At 37.7% G+C, this 25,000-nt stretch overlaps 1 protein-coding gene and 1 long non-coding RNA gene across 2 annotated transcripts in view; one reads left to right on the forward strand and one right to left on the reverse strand.

Annotated features, from left to right (window-relative positions):
• LOC136849414 (uncharacterized) overlaps positions 1-17,791 on the reverse strand; it is a 346,346-nt gene extending 328,555 nt beyond the window's left edge. Inside the window, exons 1-3 of the mRNA XM_067122765.1 lie at positions 17,734-17,791; positions 16,699-16,884; positions 16,349-16,543 (exon numbers count right to left, since the gene is read on the reverse strand). Coding sequence (XP_066978866.1) covers positions 16,349-16,543; positions 16,699-16,884; positions 17,734-17,791 — 439 coding nt within the window. The remainder of the gene's footprint in view (positions 1-16,348; positions 16,544-16,698; positions 16,885-17,733) is intronic.
• A 1,001-nt stretch (positions 17,792-18,792) lies between these two features.
• LOC136849573 (uncharacterized) overlaps positions 18,793-25,000 on the forward strand; it is a 91,832-nt gene continuing 85,624 nt past the window's right edge. The window contains exon 1 of the long non-coding RNA XR_010856314.1: positions 18,793-18,982. This is a non-coding gene — a long non-coding RNA (uncharacterized lncRNA). The remainder of the gene's footprint in view (positions 18,983-25,000) is intronic.

Consider the following 25,000-nt stretch of genomic DNA (forward strand, 5'->3'; position numbering starts at 1 on the left):
TTCCCTCCTCATTCTCCTGCTCCTCCCCCTCACCATCATCATCATCATCTCCCTATAACCCTTTCTTCCCTGGAAGGGAGACAAGAAGGATATGCACTGCAGCTTCCTACATCTATTTCCTTCAATAGAAAGAGATTAGGTTCCGGTCGGGCGCTCCATTCAAGTAACATATTGATGATAATGAAGGTCGTATTTCGTCGGAGATTTGTAAGAAAGAATAAATTGGACCTCCCTGATGAATGCCTTTCGTCTGAATTGAATAGGTTATTTATGTTCCCATTCGCCCTCCAGACACGGGAAATATCATAACGTGGAGATACAAGGGTGTTCACAATACATACTTCGGTGTGAGTGTGTCTGGAACGTATTTGGCTGGTACGTTTAACATTGTTATTCCTTTGGAGATGGGTCCTAAAAACGTGTTTATGTTAAGATTATGGTTGTAGCTATTAGACGATTCAGAAAATGAAGCCTGGTTGTGGCTATTAAAAGACTCAGAAAACAAAGCCTGGTTGTAGCTATTAGACGATTCAGAAAATAAAGCCTGGTTGTAACTATTAGACGATTCAGAAAATAAGCCTGGTTATAGCTATTAGGCGATTCAGAAAATAAAGCCTGGTTGTAGCTATTAGACGTTTCTGAAAATAAAGCCTGGTTGTAGCTATTAGACGATTCAGAAAATAAAGCCTGGTTGTAGCTATTAGACGTTTCTGAAAATAAAGCCTGGTTGTAGCTATTAGACGATTCAGAAAATAAAGCCTGGTTGTAGCTATTAGACGATTCAGAAAATAAGCCTGGTTGTAGCTATTAGACGATTCAGAAAATGAAGCCTGGCTGTAGCTATTAGACGATTCAGGAAATAAAGCCCGGTTGTAACTATTAGACGCTTCAGAAAATATAGCCAGTCTTTAATACCCTTATTTAACTTTACTCAAGTGTTCCTGAAGCAGAATGTTTTTATTTACATTCTGATGGAGACAGAGTTAAAACCATATTATTCAGATGTGCCCTATTCATATGGAACAACCCCACATGGGGCCACTGACTTGAAATTCAAGCTTTCAAAGAAAGGATTAGAAATACCGGAGTTAATCGAGCGTAATTGAATTCTGGTTGCGTGAAAAAGTATTTCTCGAGATCACGAATTATTCCTCAGGAAGTGTCAACTTTGGTGCTGCATTTTTAATATTTCGGGACAGGCTTAACTGACTGACTGATCCGGCCACCGAATGATTGATAACCCAGATGGCTAACGTGACTTGGGTGTCACTGGCGTAATTGAGTGAGGGCCTTACTAACTGACTGCCCGAATGACTCGGTTAAGACTTCAGGTAAGAGCGGTCGAACGATGAATAAATAAAAAAAAAAAAAAAAACGGACATTAAACTATGACAAAATACCATTATTCTTCGCTCGCAAAACTTACTGCGACAAGTACTGTCTACTCTGAATAGAAATGATTTAAATCATATTTTCGACCACCTGGTTAACGTGAAGAGCTAGAAATACAATTTCCTTTAGGCTGCACGAGGCAGCCAGAAAACCGGTATACTCCAAGTTGCACTGAAGGACTTCGAATCTGCAGACACTGTTTGAAGTGTTAGATATACAGCATTCTTAATGTTCACCCTCCTTTTATCGTTACGGTGAAGGAGTCATTGCCCTCGAGTTACAATGGCGGAGCAGGAGTTTGTGGTCAAACTGAAAATTAAGGCATATGAATATAACTGAGAAGCCGTGTCAGTGTTAAGAATTAGGGGAAAAAATAGAATCACTGTCACTCAAAATTTAACATCATCATTTCCTTTCAACCGCGAGGGGTGTAGACAAGGTAGCCATAATACCATCAAGAATGACAGATGGACTTTAATATTAAAAGTGATATCGCACTGAAGGGGACTCCACTTTTTATTGTAATCCAGGATACCGACACATGAAATTCATTAAATGTAATTTGGGGAAGGTAGTGAGAGAGTGCAACCGTGTGTAAAATAACTATGGCATTAAAAAGACATTTGTGATTATGAAGCAACTTCAGTCAAATATTACAACCAACACTAGTTATTATTGATGATATCCCTGTAAAAGGTAACGCGGTTGTCGTATAAGCAGCAAAAATTTTCACATTTCATATAACTGATATTTTCAACATCAATTTCATTATATATTACATGCAATTTCATTTTCAACAACAAAAGACGCCTTTGTTTGCACTCCTGCTATTTCTTACCTTGTTAATGAATTTGATAGCAACTTTATATATATATATATATATATATATATATATATATATATATATATATATATATATTATATATATATATATATATATATATATATATGTATATATATATACATATATATATATATATATATATATATATATATATATATATATATATATATATATATATATATATATATATATATATATATATATATATATAATATTTATGTATGTATGTATGTATATATAATATAATATGCACATATAGATAATATATATATATATATATATATATATATATATATATATATAATAATATATATATATATATATATATATATATATATATATATATATATATATATATATATATAAAATGTTGAAAACAAAAAGCCACTTACAATCGTATTAACATAAATTCTATAAAGAACAGAGGAAACAGCTGATCCAAACAAGGGATAAATTCAATTCGATACTATTTGCTTTTTTACAAAACGAAATAATAAGACGGTAATTATGGGTTTTCGCTATCTAAAATGAACGATCAGTAAGATAAAAAAAAAAAAAAAAACACTATGGCGCTGTACTGAGTTGTCTCACTGAGAATTACAAACGAGGCAAAAATCTGATAAAACTGATGAACTTGTTTGTAAAGAAATTAATACTCAAAGGTACAAAAGTAGGCCGTGATATATATACTTTTCTTTGAACGAAGAATGTAGACCATGATGTAATCAAAATAAAATATCGTTTGAATAAGAATACAGACCATGATGTATAGACCATGATGCATAGCGTTTGAATAAGAATATAGACCATGATGTATATCGTTTGAATACGAATATAGCCCATAATGTATAGCCTTAATAAGAATATAGACCATAATGTATATCGTCCGAATAAGAATATAGACCGTGTGTATATCGTTTGAATAAGAATATAGACCATGATGTATAGCGTTTGAATAAGAATATGGACCATGATGTACAGTATATCGTTTGAATAAGAATATAAGCCACGATGTATAGCGTTTGAATAAGAATATAGACCATGATGTATAGCGTTTGAATACGAATACAGACCATGATGTATATCGTCTGAATAAGAAAATAGACCGTGATGTATATCGTTTGAATAAGAATATAGACCATACCATGATATACGGTATAGCGTTTGAATAAGAATATAGACCATACCATGATATACGGTATATCGTTTGAATAAGAATATAAGCCACGATGTATAGCGTTTGAATAAGAATATAGACCACGATGTATATCGTCTGAATAATATACACCAAAGAACAAGACCTTGATTTATATTGTTTTGTTTGACTAAATAATCTGCATAACAGACTAGATTCCTCTGAGAATATATCATTCATTTTTTCCAAGCTTCAAATAAGTTATCGAAACAGAGTTTCGGCTTTTGAGATTAAACATGGGCCAGCCCAGGGCTTTATAATGTTCCGTTCACCTAAGGTGAATTATTATCAGTAGAGAAATCATAACATCAGCGTTTCCTCTTCATGTTCTGAAGAGTATTGCAAGAGATGGATTTGTATTGTTACGTGGGAAACATGATAATCCAGGATTCCAACCCCTTGCATAATAAGGATGACACTTTCAACATTATCATCGTCATATTTTTTTTTTTTTTTTTCTAGCTGACAGGTAAGATGGGTGAAAGAAGAATGAGGGCAGTTAGCTAGATAACCATGGCGGGGAATAGTTTAAAAAGTTAAGTATTAGTAAGAGTATTGTAAAGTGTGTTTTGGCCACAATTTTATTTAGATATTGGTACAATTTTTCTTACTACGTCCTTAATATTAACATATTACAAAAATGATTTTGCACTATACTGACATAGAGAATTGTACAGATTATGTATCTTAAATTTTACTTCTTAATAGTATAGTTCTATTCAGATAAAGTTGCAATTTTTCTTATTTTAACCTTAGTATTAACTGTTATAATAACGATCTTGCAATATATTTGCATAATAAATTCTATAATTTGTTTTTCACAAGACATTTCTTAGTAGCATAACGGCTGAGGTTCATCACGATGAATATATGAAGATATTCTTCCCCACCATCCGTGGTCTGTGTTGTTTGGGATTTTCATGGCCATTGCAAAAGTGCCTTATGCTTATTTTGTGTATATTTCCTATTTTTTAAAAATATATATGATGTCGACGAACATCATACAGAAACGTCTGAATCTATTTGTTGACATGCCTTTTTGTTGACTACATTTGCTTGTCTATTCGCTGTAGGTTATAATTTCCTGTTTAGTCTTTGTTCCTGCGCTTTTTGCATGTACTTATTATTGCATGCACGTGCAATTTACTAAACGGGAGAGAAATCTGAGCTAAATTATATTTAACACTGTTTTAAAATCATACAATGAAAAAGCCATCTTTTTCACTTCAACACTGACGCTCTGAGTGTCAGTGATTGTCGTTTGTGCGTGCAAGTCTCTAAAAGCGGAAAGAGAACCGTTTAAACGTCAAAACACACATACACACGCACACACATACACACACACGCACACAAGCAAAGAAAGCCTTCCTTCCACACACCTTGCGTCGTCACGTCAAAAGGCAAGGCTCTCAAGACCAGCAAGCAAGCAAGCAAGCAAGCAGCCTTCTGTAACATCTTCCTTCTTCTTCTTATTCTACCGAGATAAGAGCAAGATAATGACGCGAGCATATTGTTCCGCCTATTACGCTCCGTTGCAAAGCATCGCGTTCCTACTGCTTCTTCGCATGCACCATGACGGCTAAATTGCCCCATCTCGCATCGCAAAACAGGAGCTTGATTTAAGTGACTACAGTGAATGCATGGACTACATAATGGCAGTGTTTACTGTATGTTGGAAACCCGTTTATTTTTATTTTTTTTTTCGGTGGCGAGGAAAACCACACCCACCCCTCAAGAAAAAGAAATATCTCAACATTAGTTCATCACATATTTAATAGTTATGTATATGAACCAGAAGACGTTTGGATTCTAAATACAGAAAGGAAAAATGGTGTTAGTCTACCATATCAAAAATTGTGAATTTCAGTTAAAAAAAAAAATTCATTCTGGCTACAATCAATGACATATCTCACATAATTGCCCCTTTCACTAACTACAAAACAGAAAATTTACGATTTACAAATTTCCATCAGCCTAACGTAAAAGAAATTTTCTAATTCCCTTAATCTGACTAAAAAATATATATATATGTATGTATACATATATATACATACATACATATATATATATATATATATATATATATATATATATATATATATATATATATATATATATATATAATCTTTCTCCTCTAGTCAACGTTTCCTTTCTTTCCTAACCTGAATTTTTCCTCTATCCAAATTCACTGACTATTCATCTCATTTAAAAGAACAATATCAATGAAACCTGATAATTTGTACTGCAAGGATGCCTCAGTCCACCGGTTTGTTTACGTCAGGTGAACTACCCCTCCAAAAAATAAATTACAGTAATAACAACAGCATTAGAGCATTCCTTCAAGTATTAGAGCATTCCTTCAAATACTAGAGCATTCCTTCAAACAAGAGAGCGTTCCTTCAAATACTAGAGCGTTCCTTCAAACACTAGAGCGTTCCTTCAAATACTAGAGCATTACTTCAAACACTAGAGCATTCCTTCAAACAATAGACCATTCCTTCAAACAATAGAGCATTCCTTCAAACAACAGAGCATTCCTTCAAACACTAGAGCGTTCCTTCAAACAATAGAACATTCCTTCAAACACTAGAGCATTCCTTCAAATGCTAAAGCATTCCTTCAAACACTAGAGCATTCCTTCAAATAGAGCATGCCTTCAAACAATAGAGCGTCCCTTCAAATACTAGAAAGTTCCTTCAAACACTAGAGCGTCCCTTCAAATACTTGAGCGTCTCTTCAAATACTTGGGCGTTCCTTCAAATACTTGAGCGTCCCTTCAAATACTTGAGCGTCCCTTCAAATACTTGAGCGTCCCTTCAAACACTAGAGCGTTCCTTCAAACAATAGAGCATTCTTCAAACACTAGAGCATTCCTTCAAATGCTAAAGCATTCCTTCAAACACTAGATCATTCCTTCAAATAGAGCATGCCTTCAAACAATAGAACGTCCCTTCAAATACTAGAACGTTCCTTCAAACACTAGAGCGTCCCTTCAAATACTTGAGCGTCCCTTCACATACTTGAGCGTTCCTTCAAATACTAGAGCGTTCCTTCAAATAAAAAAAAATAGAGCGAAAGAATCAAAACGCACCTTTAATTTTCATAATAAATCACAAACATTCCGCAGTCTTCGTGTTGAAATATGGCGGTATCAGCTTTGCTGCAGTCAATTTAACTTTTGTATTCGGCAAGTGTCGAGTCACGTTGGTCGGCAATAAACGCTTATAAGACATCGCTGATGCACTGGATGAGAAGACGTCATTCTATCTGAGGGGAGGGGAGATGGGGAAGGGGGTGGGAAGGGAGGAAATATGTGCATAGCAGCATAGATTAAGCCGTAAAGAGTATCTCTACCCGATGATTTATGCCGGGACGACCATGAAATCATACGTTAGTGCTGTGTTAATCTCGAATATATCTTCCGTGATTGTTTTTGAACCCGATGTATTACCCTGATTTATTGTAGTTATTATGTATGTAAATCGAGCGATGAAAACCGGCTCCTGTTGAGAAATACCTCATATTGTCTCTCCGGGCAATCCACTGCTACACGCTTTACGGCTCTTAATGCCAGATGTCGTCCATGTTTTCCAGATATATATATATATATATATATATATATATATATATATATATATATATATATATATATATATATATATATATATATATATATTTACATATATATAATGTTTATATATATATGTATTTATATATAGATACAGTATGTACTCATTTATACATAATTATACTATATATATATAATATGTGTATACATTTGTATGCTTGTGTATGAACACACATTATACTTATCCGCATTTGCGTGACGTTATGACGAATTTTTCTTGAATATTAATCTCTCTCCCGTAAGTTTTCCTTATAATAAAAATATTAACAGTATAATATTGTAACAACAGCAGTTGCTCAACGTACGAAATTTCCGGCCTTCGCCAAATCTCGTTCAGACAAATGAGGTCGAAAATCACAAACGAAAAAGAGCTAGCATATTGCGAAGTATCTGTAATAATTATAGAGTTAAATTACCCCAATTAATAATCGCATAGGAAAAAAAAAAACACGCACGCACTCTGCTCTCGCGAAGAGCTTAATCGCACAACTAATTATCACTACAGAAGGCATGTATATCATTCCGGGCACCAAAAACAAATAGATTATGCGGTTTATCTCACCTGCCGGTGAATGATGTCGCTTTCCGCCCTGATATATGATTAGCTATTCGTATTTCGCGTAACTGAACAGAGCGTTTCTTGATTTATCGTAACGCAGGGAGTAATTGTCGGTTGCTTTCATCTCCCGTTGTGTACAACCTTTCGGAGTCAAGGTACGCTGTCGGGTATCTGGTCTAGTCTCTGAGCGATGAACGACTGATGGTGACGATAGAGATGGATCATTTACCTGTAGGATTTGCGAGTGATTCAGTAGAGATTTACATGTGTCGACAAATGACTCCTCGTATTATTGCCTTCTATTTTATTGTGCGGTTTCGCTTCGAAGTAAATTTGGCAGTGCACCTCGATAAAATTGACGGTGCGCCTGGCAAAATCATGTACGTCAGGCCTGAAGACTATTTACTGTCATAACCGCAAATGTCAGTCACTGGTACGGAAATCACAATTTAAATTCCTATCCAAAGAGATAGGAATAACAAAAGACAACAGGCCTACATGCTGACATAAATAATTTCTGTCTTCAAATTTTGATGTTTTAATGGGTATCAACAACACCCTACGCGCAATACCCGCCACGTTTCGACTTGCTTTCGTCCAGCCAGCGCCAGCTTTCTCGCAACTAGCCCCTATACAAGCATACAAATAAGATACTTTGGTCCAAGATTCTGAACGGCACGTAAAGGTCCTCTTTTCTGATGTCATTGTTGAAGGATTCGGTATACTACTGTTACTACAAACAAAGAGTTTCACAAATAAATAATGACATTCATAAATACATGGGGGCTAACCACCAAGTAAGATACATGAATGAAAAGAACTTGGCATTTTTGATGTTAAATAAAGTCTTTTCTGATGCCGTCATTGTTGAAGGATTGGATGTGCTACTGTTACTACAAACAAGCAGTTTGAAAAAGAGATAACGACATGCATAAGTGCATGGGAGTTAACTAACAAGTATGATACAAGAAGGCAAAGAGCAGCATTTTTGATGTGACATAAAATTAATAATGAAATGTAAATTTACAGTTTAGAGTAAATGGTTGTTGTTTACAATATTTTACACCAAGTATCATTCGATCTCTAATTCTGCGTGTGTGCGTGTGTGTGTGTGTGCGTGTGTGTATACATATATATAATCAGTAAATGGTCACAAGTGAGTCTGCTTGAAAATGCCTTCGAGTAAAGCAGAAAACACTCCATTGTTTCACTTCCTCGTGGTTATATTACTCTGTTTACATCTTATATCAAGCTGTTATTCTTCGGCGCAATCGAGTTTTCTGTACAGCCGCTACAGCCTATAATCAAGCCCACCGAAAATAGATCTATCTTTCGGTGGTCTCGGTGTAATGCTGTATAAGCCGCGGCCCACGAAACTTTAACCATGGCCCGGTGGGGGCCCGTCCTATATCGTTGCCAGAAGCACGATTATGGTTAACGTTAACCTTAAATAAGTTCAAAACTACTGAGGCTAGAGGGCTGCAATTTGGTATGTTTGACGACTGGAGGGCTGATGATCAACATACCAATTTGCAGACCTCTAGCCTCAGTAGTTTTTAAGATCTGAGGGCGGACAGAAAAAGTGCAGACAGAAAAAAGTGCGGACAGATAAAGTGCGGACGGACAGACAAAGCCGGCACAATAGTTTTCTTTTACAGAAAACTAAAAACTTGAATAAATCAACATCGCAGCAAACGAACGCAGTTAATGCATGTACACGAAGCACAGGTGTTGAAATGTAAAAACGTGATGAAGAATGTCTACAATGATATGAACATATTCGCAAGCAAAGTCAATGAACTGATGAGTAGAATTAAATAAATAAAAATAACTGTAAAAAAGAAATTACAATCCACAATGATATGAACGTATTCGCAAGCAAAGTAAATGAATAGGTGAGCAGAATTAAATGCATAAGAGGAAATTAAAGTCCACAATGATACGAACATATTCGCAAGCAAAGTAAATGAACAGCAGAGCCGAGCTAAATCAATAAAAAAAAAAAAAATAAATAAAACTGTAAATAAAAAAGAGAGTAAAACCCATCGAAGCCATTTCCAAAATCCAACACAAATGCATTTCCGAAGGAACTACAGACTAATACAGAATACACAAAATCTCGCAACGGATACACAGTCAGTGCATCGACCACAGGCTTTGCATTATTGAGAGAAATTGTCGTCGATACCCTAGACAGCGGTGCTCAATTTCAGCTGCCACACCTGAAACTCTACATTTGTCTGTGCCACGTAACTGAAACCAAAACTGTATAGTTACGACGACTTTATGCAGTAAAAGCGAAGTGATCCAATGCAGTCTACAATAAGAGTGAAGTGACACAACATTCAGGGAACACCTTCTAAAACTGGAGTGAGCTAAAAGTTTCTTTGGGAACCTAAAATAAAAGCGGATGATCAATGTTGGTTTCACTAAACGCCTAAAATAGAAGGGATGACACACCTCACAGAAAGCCATCTAAATACCACTTGAAGTGACACAATTTTTACGCAACACCTTCCAAAACTAGAGTGAGCTAAAATAAAAGAGAATGATCACTCTAAGTTTCATTGAACGCCTAAAATAGGAGAGGGAAGCAATACACCGTACAGAATACAATCTAAACACCGCCTACAATAAGAATGAAGTGACACAACTTCTACGCAACACCTAAAACTGGAGTGAGCTAAGTGTCACTTAACGCCAAAAATAAATGCGAAGTGATCATTGCAAGTTTCATGGAACGCCTAAAATAAAAGAGGCAATACACTTAACAGATTGGCTAAAATAAAAGTCAAATGACGCTTCATAGAGCATCTAAAATAGGAGATAAATGAAATCAGTATAAATAAAAACCCTTTCCTAGCAGTTTTTAAAATGAAGTGGGAATAATATTTAATGTATCACCTTCTACGACAGGGATGAAGCGATGACAATTTCACAGCAAAGAGAGAGAGAGAGAGAGAGAGAGAGAGAGAGAGAGAGAGAGAGAATAAGCATTCTCCCCTTTCAGAAGAATGATTAGCACTATGAATTATTAAGAGGATGGCAACGATATCTGCTTGAGTAATTTCGCAGTATATCTCTCGCTTCGACTAATAAATTGCGCCTCATTTACAATCCGGCACTAAATCGAACGCATTCTTCAACTCGGGCTGTCCCAAGCTGCTGGCGTTCGGTGTTGTCCACGCCTCTTTCGTTCGGCAATCTCTTTTCATGTACGTGTGCCAACTTTCTCCTTTTCAGTACCTATTATAATACATCCATATTTATTTTCCCCGATTTGTTTGTTCTTTAACTGTCGCTTAAATTGTTACGTACCAAATTAAAAAGGTAATCGTCTCTGTATCAGCTAGAATAGAATAGATCAGAATATACAATTTAGGCCGAAGGCCAAGCGCTGGGACCTATGAGGTCATTCAACGCTGAAAGGAAATTTGAGAGAAAGGTTACAAAGGTGTAACAGGAGGAAAAGCTCGCAGATGCACTATGAAACAATTGTTGGAAGTTTATAAAGTGTTGTGGAAGAAAAAGAATATGAACGGAGGTACAGTAAAAGGAATGAAATGGGTTGCAGCTAGGACCCGAAGGGACGCTGCAAAGAACCTCAAGTAATGCCTACAATGTACCGCGCGTGAAGTGCACTGACGACACTTGTCCTCCTTCGGAACTTATCAGTTACATTAGGTTTTCCTTTTGTTGTATCTTATTACCTTTGTCAACTTCTTTATATTCCATACCCATTACAAAACGGAATTCATTTTTTCGTATTTTTATACATTTTAATTACATCTGCTTATGAAAAAACGGAGAATTTTTTTCACAAACTTTTATAAACGTGTAACAAATGTAGTTGCGGCCAACGAGTCTAAAGGTGTCATTATCGTGTCCTGACAAAATAAGGGTCAACAGTGCACCCGACTTCAGGCTCGCTGGCCACGGCTATGGGAAATTATGGTAATTATTCAAGCTTTTTCCGTTCCCCTCTTTTCATTTTCTTGATATGCAGTTGCCGCTGCTGCAACGAGCAGCACAATGTCCTTATCTAGGCATAGGTGGCACAAAAGGAAACAATAACGTGAATAAAGTTAAAAGTTAAAGAGCTGGGAGAGAGGCGTGACTCTTGGCAAAGGGAAGGTTGTAAGTCCCGGTGTACATAATAACAACACAGAATGCCGTTACATCAAATACGTTACAAAAACGCAATGTGAGACAATTACAAAAGAAAGTCCCTGGATGTTATCAGCTAAAATGAGAGACTACGTTTCCATAATGAACGTGCAACCAAGGCGTTTCCTGTCATTTAAGATATTCTTCTTAAGAACACTTCGCTCAAGAATACGGTGTGTAATCGCTAAGCTTTTAGCTAAAACGATAAAATATAAGTGGTACATCAATTTTTTATCTTTTTCTTTGGCGTTACGTGTCGTACCTCGCTACTTTCATTTCGCGTTTTACCGAGCTCCCAAGCAACACGTCTTTGAAAACCAGACCCCTCTTTTATTTGACGGTCCAAATTGACTCGATTTTCAGACAACTTGGAAATGATTTGTTATGTAGCCCATGACAAAACGTTATCAACAGCCATTTGAAGGTAATCACTCCCCCCGAGAGGATGTCCGCTGTCTCGAAATCTCTCCCAGAGTGTCTGCTGAACTGAACTGAAGCCGAATTCGCAAAATAAATTCCTGAATCCGCCTCTGTAATGAGGCATGTCATTTCTGGCGCTCTCGTACCAACCACCAGTTACCTAAAGGCAAATTGCAAGCTCAAGGCGGAGTTCTAATCTCTAACATGGCCATTGTAGATATAATAATTCTTTTGGGGGACGTAAAGACAGTCTTATACATGCCAGTGACGTCATAAATCAGATAGAATGCTCGGCTACAATAACAAACATTACCGAGAGTTACGTTCGGTATCGCTGTTCCGTCATGTTCTACACGGGTGTGTATATATGTCGGAGTAAGGCAGTGCTATTCTCTGTCTGAAACTAAGAGCCAAAACGTAATGTTTCCAAGGGGGGATTTACGTGCTTACGTGCACGGCATTCGCAAAATCGTCATACCGTTATGCAGGGATTCAATATGCCTTAGCTTTAAAGGCTACGTGCTTACGAGTCCAAAGCCGATTTTCGTCTTTAAAGAAACAGTGAAGTAAACGAGGGAAGGGGGAAGAGAGGGCACATCTTTTTGTTTTCAACTTCTTCTTTTGCAAAAGAGGGGGGGAGGATGTGAGGGAGGGGAGGGAGAAGGGGGATCGTTTTCGGAGGGAGTTGACGTGCAGAATCGGGAGCCAACAGAGTACGCCAGGAACTATGCTTCATAAAGGCACATTAGGCCCAATTACGGCTGCAATTTGGTGCCTAAAAGAGGTAGTAAATTGTTAAATATACACATAGTCCCTGTTATGACGCGGTTTAAATGGTTATACACACCCATGTCGGTGTAACACTTTATTACCTTCTGACATGCAGACGTATTCTTCTCGAACTGTTCCTCCCCCTCCCCTGTCCCTGATTCCCCTTGCCCATCCTACCACCCCCTTTCCCTCAGCTTGCTTCCTCCCCCTCCCTCACCCAACGCTCCCTCCCGCACTTGGCCGAGAATCTCCTGCTTGTTTTGCAGACGCCATTGGTCTCTTTATGGGCACATTTATTACTATTTTCACTGTAATGGCAGGAAGAATATAGCTGCCATTACCCTCGGCGAATAAACAAAACGAATGGAAGGCCAGAGGCTCTGAAATTCATTAATGTCTCGCTTAAAAGAAAACAATGGCTAATAAAGGAGTCTCGGCGTTGCATCGGGTAAACAATACCCTTCAACTCCCTCTCTTAACAGTTACGAATAGTAATAACTGTGGATAATCAGATAATGGACGTCTTCTCCTCCTTGAATCGCATCGGATATTTCCACGGCACGCTATCCGCGTTTAGAGGCTTTCCTTTCATTCCCGTCCGAAATTTGGGTGGTGGTTTGTTTTCTTTCCGGATTTCGTGCACAAAGAAATTTTTCTTATATTTTCTTATATTATATTTCCTTTTTATAGAAGAACCTCCCTTGTTCGCCGTAGAAACTCGTTTCCTACCTTGGCTAAGAGTAATTTCATGCTTCGTTTGCAGCGTTTGTGAGTGTGAAAAAAATAGGAATTATTGCGAATTTCTTGACATTATTGTTAGAGAAGAATGGAATGACGTCATCATAGTTTTCATGAGTTAACATCCCCACTATCTGGTGTCTTGATAATGCATTTGATGGTTTACGCCTGAACAGACAGTTGAAAGAACGCTCGTAGTCCGACGCACCGTGATGATGACAATTTTCTCTGATAAGGTACCTTGGTGGGTTTACGGGTATCTTTTGAAAAATGCACCTGCGTTGACCGAGAGTCACTCATACAGTAGGTCACAATCTTACGTAGAAAAATATGAAACTTTGCTATTATACTGACATTACGGACGATGACAATAATAACAATATTAAAAAAACAAAAATTAACTGACGTCAGCAGCAATGGAAGTTGGTACTAAATATATACTAAAGCTGGTTTTAATTATAGTTCAGCAGCATCCAACGCAAAGATTACCATCAAAGATACGAATAACAGTAATATGTTTGAAAATAATGGAAATTACAACTTGATAATTACGATGGCTCTAAATTTTATATGTAAATGTTAACATTTAATACCAGTGATAAATTAGGTATAAATCATCAACGCAGAAGCTTTAAGATAATGAGGATTTAAAAGTGAGAAAAGTTTCATATAATATTAGTAGGATTTTTTTTATCCCAACTACATTTTGGATTTTCAATCCACCTGCCGTTCAAATTTCTTAATAGTAGCCTTACGTGTCACACCCGCATGAGTGGCGTGGGTTTGCCATCCCTCCCCCTTTTAACAACCGTCATGGGAACAGCGAGCAATTCCATTCTCTTATGGATTGACTCTTTGTACGTATTTCGCGAAGCCACAGCACTTTACATTGATCTACTCATACATCACAGTTTGTGAATTCTTCTGCATAAGGATCTCATGATTGTTCTCATGACTCATATTTCCATTGGATATTTCTGTGACAGAATCATTGCTAAGAGTGTTTGTCGATACTCTTCAGCAGTAGTCACAGCCAGAAAGAGAGGGTGGGTCATGGTCTCAGCAAAGCAAAGTATAAGCCGATAGCATATACTGTAACCTTGCAATCACATTATAAGGTGCACAAAAGCTTAAACCCCCTCCAGATATTCATGTTCGATAAATACGTAACGAGTCTCAAAATGCGCTTCACAGAATGTACAACTGAAAGAGGACTCCCATATGTTGGCGGGAAAAGTGCATGATGGGAAACAGTCATGCCACGAGCTTGGTTCCACCCACTCAAAACGTCGGCATGGGTGTTAGTACACCTGTAATTATTTCTCATCATAACCTATATATGAAGCATATGAAGCATTATAATCTATATATGAAGTATTGGGTGCTACTATTGTATGATATCTACCGAGCTATTCGCGACCTACCAAAAATTAGGATGCTATCTACAAAACAACCCAATTAAGGCCTATGGCAATTACTTCCTCAAACTATATACAAATCTATTTGATCCTCCAAGGGCTAGTACTAAACATGGCGAAACAGTGACTTGCCTACACTGTTTCGCCGTGTTTAGTACTAGGGAACTAGCCCCTGAGGGGTCAAATGTAGAAAATGGATGGTAGGTATCCCATAGCAGCACCAAGAATTGTTTTAAACTAAAAGGTTCAGCTCCTGACGTGTTTCATTTCAGTTTCATGAAAGCTGAAAATCAGCCAGTGTACAGCTGTTTATTTCTCTTATAACCTATAGATGAAGCATTATAACCTTATTATGAAGTATTGTTTTAAGCTAAACAGTTCAGCTTTAGATATCAGTCAATTCAGTTCAATAACATTTGAAAATGATCTTTAATCCAGAAATGATCAACATGAGTTCGCTACCCCATTATCTTTTTTTTTATAATTGCTATTTATTTAATATAACACTAACCAGAAAGGACATTCCCCTGACTATTAAGCTTCCGCAGTATCGAGTGAAGATTTGTAAGATGAAGTAAAGGAGGAAACAAGAAAAAAACGTTTTCTGGGACTGAAATATAAGGATAACTGAAAACTTGAGACTAGCCATGCTCAACTCGATGACAGGCTAGCTTCTTAGCCTTATTTTTTGCCACAACTACATTTCCAATAATGTTTTTTTTTTTTTTATTAAAATACATATATGTAAACTTATATATCGACAGCTATCGCTTATGACAAAAGCTGAAGTGTCAAGTGAAAACCATTGCTCTTCACCTTCCCAAACGCCATAGACCTAGGCTTAACCCACTTTCATCTTACAAGACATTATTTCTACTTAAGGTGCAGGGTATGTTAATTAAAGAAATCTGTTATACAAATAATTAAGGAAAACACCATACAGACTGTTATGAAAAAAGGACAAAGACTGACTGGTATACAGTACTGCATCTCATTTGACAAAACTAGGCCTACGCTTCAGCACTTCATTAGGATTCATTAGACCTACACTTGTGTCATTGTCCTTCGATTACCATCATTCCCTCATCATTCATAGCATTAAATTGTCGTTACTGTTACAACAAACAAATACCCCAATAATTGTTAATTAACGTTCATACTTTACATATATTCCTCGTGTACACATGGCTAAATCTACTTATGACGTTTTTCTTACCTTCAGGTCCACAACCTTCGGGATTCTGCAGATAGCAATCACGTCTCAGGAGATATACCAGTGCTAGACCTATACCGAAGGGCAGTTTCCTTATAACCCGACGGATCGCCCAAACTCTTGGACACTTTAAATACACTTTTATATACCGTCTATGATATGGAGTCTTGTCTCCCTTCTCTAAAAATGGCCGATTCCCTGAAAAGATCCGTTAAAAGAAAAGTCAGGCGGCATTTCTGAAAGTCCAAATTACTATGCCTCACAAACTCAGATTAAAAAATGTTCTGTAGCTACTTCACATTTCCTTACAATTCACTAATCCATCAACAGACTAATACTTCAGCTGAACTTACCTTTATTTTTTTTTATTCGCTGTAACTGCACTTCAAAATCAAAGTGTTTAATAGGGACATCATCGGAGCCCGGACGTAGCACACCCTCTTCCCCTCGCTGGTGGGTGGATACTGGGGTTGGGGGGTTGGGGGAGAGGGCGGGAGGCCGGCGAAGGGTCTGGAGACATTTGAAGTCCAGTCGGATTACTGTAGAAGTGAGTTACGAATATTTTTACATCCTTAATTTCTTGCGTCTCTGTTTCTGTAATTATTTACAACCGTTGGATAGTGATTTTCAAACTCTTCTGTACTTGCGTCCTTGTTTTTTAAAATCAGAATGAGACCACTGAGTGTATCATATGGAATTGGAACCGTGATAAACGGTTAATAAAAAGAAGAATGGGAGTAATTTTCGTAATTTTTTTCCAGCAAAATATGTTTATATGCTTTCTAATCTAATAAATTACAGTTACTGCGGTGTTTTACTTTGTTTTACTAGTAACTGAGATTTTAAATACAATTCTGGTTGAGGTGAGAAGGTTGGAATGGCAACGTTTGGTGTAAAAAATATTCTGATGGTTGGTGTCGGTCTTTATTTTGAATTGTGTATAATATGAACTGTATCAGGATAATTAGGTATGTGACTGGTTAAGATGGAAATGTGATCTCCATCCTTGATTTGAACTACTATTAGTGGACTGTGTTTTGACAATAATGTAATCACAGTTACGATGAGAATTATTTTTGTCTATATTGTTAGTTTATTGTGTTAACGTTGGTTTGGATGATTTTTGTACATAACTGTAGCTCTAAAATATCATTAACTTTCTTGTATGTGGAAATATGATCACAAAATTTACCAAATGACTTGCTTAACTTTGTATTAGTTGTTAATACTGTTGGCTGATTATATAATATTGTATATATAGATATTGTTATTTTTATAAGAGATGAAAAAAAAAGTCCAGTCTGACACAGCAACAACATTCAGCACCGATCAGTTATGAAGTTGTCAGTTACCAGATGTACGTGTTTATATACTTAACTTTGAAGTACGAATGACAGTTCGACGTCGACTAACCCCCAGGGGGTTAGTGCCGTCAGTGCACCTCATGCGGTTCAATGTAGGCATTACTAGGTTCTTTGCAGCATTCCTTCGCCCCTAGCTGCTACCTCTTTCATTCCTTTTGCTGTAACTCCGTTCATATTGTCTTTCTTCCATCGTACTGTCTACCCTCTCCTAACAATTATTGATTCATAGTGCAACTGCTAGGGTTTTCCTCCTGTTACACCTTTCAAACCTTTTCGCTGTCAGTTTCCGTTTCAGCGCTGAATGGCCTTAGTTGCCCCAGCGCTTGGCATGTATGCCTAAAATCTATAAATCAGTCAATCGACGTCGGCTAAGATATTTCGTGCTCATGAGGCAGTGTACCTGAATTCATTTAATAATTTCATATGATGATGAAATGTGTCTTTTTAAAAGGACATCTGTAAATCCCATGAATTCTGAAACGGTAATACACATAAGAGCTAATATCCCAACATAAAACTGGATCAATTATATCATTATGGTTTTCGGCGTTAATACGAATTCATGACATTTACATATGTCCTTTTGAGAAAGAAACATTTCATCGATATATCCGGGAGTTAATCATCAGCTGAAATTATCAAATGAATTCAGGTACATTGACCCACTCGCTCGAAGTATCTCAGCTGACATCGAATTGTCATTCGTATCTCAAACACGTACAACATCAGACGCGTCTGATAACTGATAACTTCATAACTGATCGATGATGGATGTTGTTGCTAAAAGTCAGCCTGGACTGAAGATGTCACTGCTATGACCAGAGGTACCCCTCCCCGTCATCCCGGGACCGCAGACCCCACCCACGAGCGAGAGGGTGAGGATGTGCTGCGTCTTGGGTCCACTGAACACCTATTGAACTTTTCAGTTTGAAGCTGTAATAAAAAAAAATACAGGTAAGTTAACCTAAAAATATTAGTTTAAGAATGTTTTATCGAATAGTAACGAAATATGAAGATACTACAGAACACTTTTTTTTTTCAGTGATGCCGACTGACGGTTTTTTTAACGTATCTTTTCAGGGAATCGGCCATATTGGAAAGACAAGACTCCATCTCATAGGCAACATACGTGTATTTCTAAGTGCAGGAGTTTAGGCAATCCTTCGGTTTTTAGGCATTTTCCTTACAGTGTCCTTCAAGTATAGGCCTAGGACTCGTATTTCCAAAAGACGTGTTTGCAATCTACAAAGTCCCGAAGGATGCGGACTTCAAGGTAAGTGAAAACCAAGGTTCGTGACTTCCAAAATAAGTAGATGTAGCTCTTTTTACACGGTAAAAATTATACATTTAGACCATTCTTAACAATTATTTGCCTGCTGGTTTGTTATAACAGTAGTGATAATTTAGTACTGGGAATAATGATAATGATGGTAATCGAATGACAAGACAGTGTAGCCGAATGAATCTTCATGAGTTGCTGAAATGTTGGCCGAGTGGTGTCAAATGTTATATAATATTGTGCCAGTCAGTCGGTTTCTTTTCTCATTACGGTTTGTAGTGCCCTTTTTCTTAATTATCTATATCACACCGATCGCTTAGATAGCCATCTAAACATTGCCTGCACATTAAGTAGAAATAATGTAACAAGTAAGACGAAAGAAGGTTAGGCCTAGGTCTATTGGGGAGGGAAAGAGCAACCGTTTTCTCGGAGGCGCCTAAACTTTTGTATAAAATAAGTTCTAATATATTTATTTAGGTTACAGGAAAATCATAGGAAATGCACTATGTGGCAAAAGAGTAGGTTAATAGCAGGTTAACCTAATCATCAAGTTTAATTTGGTTAGTCTCATAGTATCGTGATTTCAGTTATCTCCTTTTTAATGTGTGTGTATATATATATATATATATATATATATATATATATATATATATATATATATATATATATATATATGTGTGTGTGTGTGTGTGTGTGTGTGTGTGTGTGTGTGTGTGTGTGTGTGTGAGGTGCTACCAACCGGTTTTCAGCAAGTGGTTTGGGATAAGCCAGCTAGACCCATACCCTTCTGCACTCTAATGCGAACCACCACTGTCGACTAACTTCCACATAACTAATGCATTGTTCATGTCAAAGAAAAGGTAGAATAATGGCATTTACCGGACCTTGCCCAAAGCCACTCAGCCTTACTAGAAAATTGAGACCTTGGCTCTCTCGATGGAAAAGCAAGTGTCATGACCGCTTGACGACGAGAGTTATATATATATATATATATATATATATATATATATATATATATATATATATATGGGTGTGTGTGTGTGTGTAAATGCAATACACTTCATCAACATCGCATTCATACATGACATACGTATACCCCAAAGAGCCCCAGCAAAAGAATCTAACAAGAAACACCACACATACGCCTGACCGTCAGTTAGGACTATATCCCTTCATACCTGGCCCGAAACCTTATAAAAGTCACCACTTTCATTTCACGACCGGAGAAAACTTTGGCTATCTTCCGCCGGATTTATGATCTGGGATCATAACAAAGGAGGCTATACCAACACTTAGTGGGCCAGCCTAATGGTCATCGCGGCTCTAAATCACAACTCCAGCGCCCATTCCGAACGCCCTTTTTGGACGGGATATTAGTGTCGAAACTTATAGCTGAAATCTTCCTACTACCCCATTTCGGAGACCGACGCTGCTCTCCCCCCCGCGCCACCTATCTCCCCTCCCCTCCCCTCCCACAATCTCCCCCCTCATCCAGCCGGGTGCCAGAACCTCCCCACCCTCCTAACTTCAAATCCCAACCGCCACCCACAGCCTCCTCCCCTTCTAGCCGGCTCTTCCTGCTTCTATCCTTCCTTCCTTCCTCTCTTCCTTCCTTTCTTGTTCCTCTTATTTCAGCTTCATTCTCCTCAGCCGAATTTCCTCCACCCGCTCCTTGTCATCCCAGCCCCTCCCCCACCCACAGTCTCCTTCTCATCTAGCTGGGTCTTCCTGCTTCCTTTCTTCCTTTCTTCCTTCTTCCTCTTACTTCCTCTTAATTCTCCTCTGCTGGATTTCCCCCACCCCATCCTTGCCAGCTCTTAACCCCAACCCCTCCCCCACCCACAGCCTCCTCCTCATCTAGCCGGCTCTTCCTTCATTCTTTTTCCCTTCCGTCCTTCCTTTCTTTCTTCCTGCTTTTCATCCTTCCTCCTCTTACTTCCTTTTCATTCTCCTCTGTTGGACTAGATAAGCTTAAAGCCTTCGAATTTTTGACCTCAACAATATTTCTTTGCGTCTGATTTCGTTTACGTCAGATTTTCTCATCCCTTCTTTACCAATGACATCGCCAGTCAACTCTTTGGTTTTCTGTAAGAGAAAACTATTGAGATGGCTTTGTCCGTCCGTCCGTAGTTTATTCTGTCCGCACTTTTTCTGTCCGCCCTCAGATCTGAAAAACTACTGAGGCTAGAGGGCTGCAAATTGGTATGTTGATCATCCACCCTCCAATCATCAAACATACCAAACTGCAGCCCTCTAGCCTCAGTAGTTTTAATTTTATTTAAGGTTAAAGTTAGCCATAATCGTGCATCTGGCAACGATATACGACAGGCCACCACCGGGCCGTGATTAAAGTTCGTGGGCCGCGGCTCATACAGCATTATACCGAGACCACCGAAAGAAAGATCTATATTGGGTGGCCTTGATTCAAATACGCTGTACAGAAAACTAGATTGCGCTGTAGAAACTTCGGCGCATTTTTTACTTGTTTTTGTAATTTTCAGTCAAATCTCACATCAATTCTCATTTCCTGTTCTCCTTATTATCCTTCTATTAAATCTTCACTACTCTTTAGGGGTCAAGTTAGTCTCAACAAAATACAAATCTCTGTACTTTTCGCGTCACTGTAAGATACAATAAACGCAAACTGTATTCAAATCATTGTCATTACGAAATAAATCACCCCAGAAAAGGATGAACATTCTATTCACGTAAAGTACAAAATGAATTATTTCAATTATAGAGTATTCTCTATACTGACAGATATAACAAAAAAAGCAATATCAGTCAGAGGCTAAAAAGAACACTAAATATATGTTTAAAAATGACGGGCTTTGCTGAACAATAATAAAGCTTTAGCTGTACGAAAAAAGTGACAGGAAGTACACGCCATTACGAGTTATCATTACGACCAATGGACATTCCATGCTTTAGAGATCGTCCGTATCTGACATTACGTCATGATTTATGGCAACATTTTACTGAAAATTACGGAGTTTTTTATCATTTCGAGTTTTTTTTTCCATTTTTTTCCGTTTTAGTGCGTTTGTAGTGGCAGTCCAGGAAAAGTCAAATTATTAAGTATTTGCAGAAGTAAGAAGCGCGGATCACCGATAAGGCTTTCGTGAGACTCCTGTTAGATATATAAATTTATGAGTTCTCGTACTCAGATGATTTGAGTTTTTCTTTTATTTTGTTTTCGTCGGAGGCCATATATGCAGAGTTATGCCTTTAAAAGATTATTAAGAAAAAGCTTATTTTTTAATGTTTTATTTTATTAGAAACATAATAATTGCCATTATATTTCTATACATTTAAAAACTGATTTAGAGAAACTTGGTCAAGGAAAGGTGTGAGGTTTTGTATACACAAACACACATATATAATACAGTATGTATGTATATATGTATATATATATGTGTGTGTATATATGTGTATATATATGTATATATATATATATATATATATATATATATATATATATATATATATATATAAGAAATGTATTAATTTTTCAAGATAATTTGTTAACGTAATTTTTACATCAATATCGTAGTGTCAATTTTTTTAATAAAACATTTTTTCCATTATTATTATTATTATTATTATTATTATTATTATTATTATTATTATTATTATTATTGAACCCAGTTCCCGATCACCAGAGTAGACCCTTCAACGACGTTTAGTGAAACTTTATTCAGTAATTTAAAAGAGAAACAAAACTTTCTAAAGGCGTGAATCTTCGGACGAGACACTGGTGAACGGACCTGAAAAGTAGATATTTTCTTTTGTTACTTGTAGAAGTAGTTCCACTAATAGTAGTAGTAGTAGTATTTTTTTTTTTTTTTTAGTATTTTTCAACATCCACACAACGCTTGAGATCGACAGACGACAGAAATACTGAATGACACCACTGAGTACCGTCTAAAATTGCTGTTAGTAAAAGAAGTATTATGTGGCATCGTTGACAAATGGCTAAATGTCCTCGGTGACGGAGACCCCACCCCATATGTTGCAGATTCTCTCTCTCTCTCTCTCTCTCTCTCTCTCTCTCTCTCCAACGAGCGAAGGTGTTCATCATCAGTTAAGGAAAAGAAACATTGCCTTCTTTCTCTGGTTAATAAATCAAGAAAATAAGAAAAAAATGACGATTACACAATGCATGAAACAGCAACAAAACCATGTAATCATTAGATCACATTTCTAACCCTGAGTCGCATGCATGCAAGCACAGTACTGCCTGCTTATCTATCTATTGTACCCCGAACGTCGACTGCAAAAAAAAAAAGAAAAGGAAAAGAAAAGAAATCATTTCATACATCATCTATTACATTCCCCCCCACAACCCCTAATTTCCCCCATTAGTCATTGCTTGTCATTCTCTCCACCAGCAAATAACAACCTCAATAACTCCTCGTTTTATCGCGGAGAGCGCATGCGTCATCGAACCTCCGAGATCATTTTTCACGGAAGGTATAAATGACAAGGACCATTGAATGTGAGAGATGGGTAAATTACCGGTGTACATTACCCGTGTACTGTTGTTCCTTCTGTGCCTAGGGAGTGAGACACACCTTCTCTCTCTCTCTTCTCTCTCTCTCTCTCTCTCTCTCTCTCTCTCTCTCTCTCTCTCTCGTGAGTCCTATCCCTCTCTGCACAAATAATTCCCCTTTGCACTTCCTTCGTTTCTACCCCTGTCTCCTTCTTGTTTCCCCTACTCCTTGCCTCCTTCCCCTTTCTTGCTCCTCCTCCTCCTTCTCCTTCTCTCCCCTTCTGTTCTTCCCCTCTCTCTCCCCTTCCCTCTTCCCGCTCATGAGCCCTATCCCTCTCTGCACAAATAATTCCCCTTCCTACTTCCCCCGTTTTTCTCTGTCTCCTTCTCGTTCCTCCTCCTCCTCCTCCCTCCTCCTCCTCCTCCTCCTCCTCCTCCTCCTCCTCCTCCTCCTCCTCCTCCTCCTCCTCCTATTCCCTTTTGCTCTTCTTCTCTTCCCTCTGTTCACAAACAATTCTCCCTCCTACTTCCTCGTTTTTCTCACTGTCTCCTTACTTCCTCCTCCTCCTCCTCCTCCTCCTCCTCCTCCTCCTCCTCCTCCTCCTCCTCCTCCTCCTGCTCTGTCCTCCTTCCCTATATTCGCAAACAATTCCCCCCTCCTACTTCGCTCGTTTCTCTTTGTGTCTCCTTCTCGTTCCCCTTACCCCTAACCTTCTTCCTCCTCCTCCTCCTTCTGCTCTGCCCCCCTTCCCTCTGTTCATAAACAATTCCCCCTCCTACTTCCCTCGTTTCTCTCACTATCTCTTTCTCGTTCTCCCTACTCCTTACCTCCTTCTTCCTTCTCTCTCCTCCTCCTCTTCCTCCTCCTCCTCCTCCTCCTCTCCTCTTCCTCCTCCTCCTCCTCCTCCTCCTCCTCCTGCTCGGCCCCGTTCTCCCCCCCAACACCCTAACCAAAAAGGTGAATTATGACCGTAATTTGTCCCGGCTCTGTCGTCCTGATTATGATCTTTCGTCATTAATACTTCAACCGGGGCATTATATTCTGCAACCCGGCCCAGAGAGAGAGAGAGAGAGAGAGAGAGAGAGAGAGAGAGAGAGAGAGAGAACGCCAAGTTCCGGTGAATAATCGCCGTCGTTTATCAGGTTCTTGGCGAACGGGTGTTGCCAGAAATCCCTTTTCCCCACCTCCGAATTCGCTCTATTCGCCGAGATATATATATATATATATATATATATATATATATATATATATATATATATATATATATATATATATATATATATATATATATATATATATATATATGTGTGTGTGTGTGTGTGTGTGTGTGTGTGTGTGTGTGTATTTATAACTCCAAATTGCTCTACCTACCTAGATATATATATATATATATATATATATATATATATATATATATATAAATTTTTATATATATTTATATATATAAATAAATAAATAAATATATATATATATATATATTATATATACATATAACTACCTCCACATTCGTTCTTCCTTA

Source organism: Macrobrachium rosenbergii, chromosome 21 (assembly GCF_040412425.1).
Source record: "Macrobrachium rosenbergii isolate ZJJX-2024 chromosome 21, ASM4041242v1, whole genome shotgun sequence".
Taxonomy (NCBI): Eukaryota; Metazoa; Arthropoda; class Malacostraca; order Decapoda; family Palaemonidae; genus Macrobrachium; species Macrobrachium rosenbergii.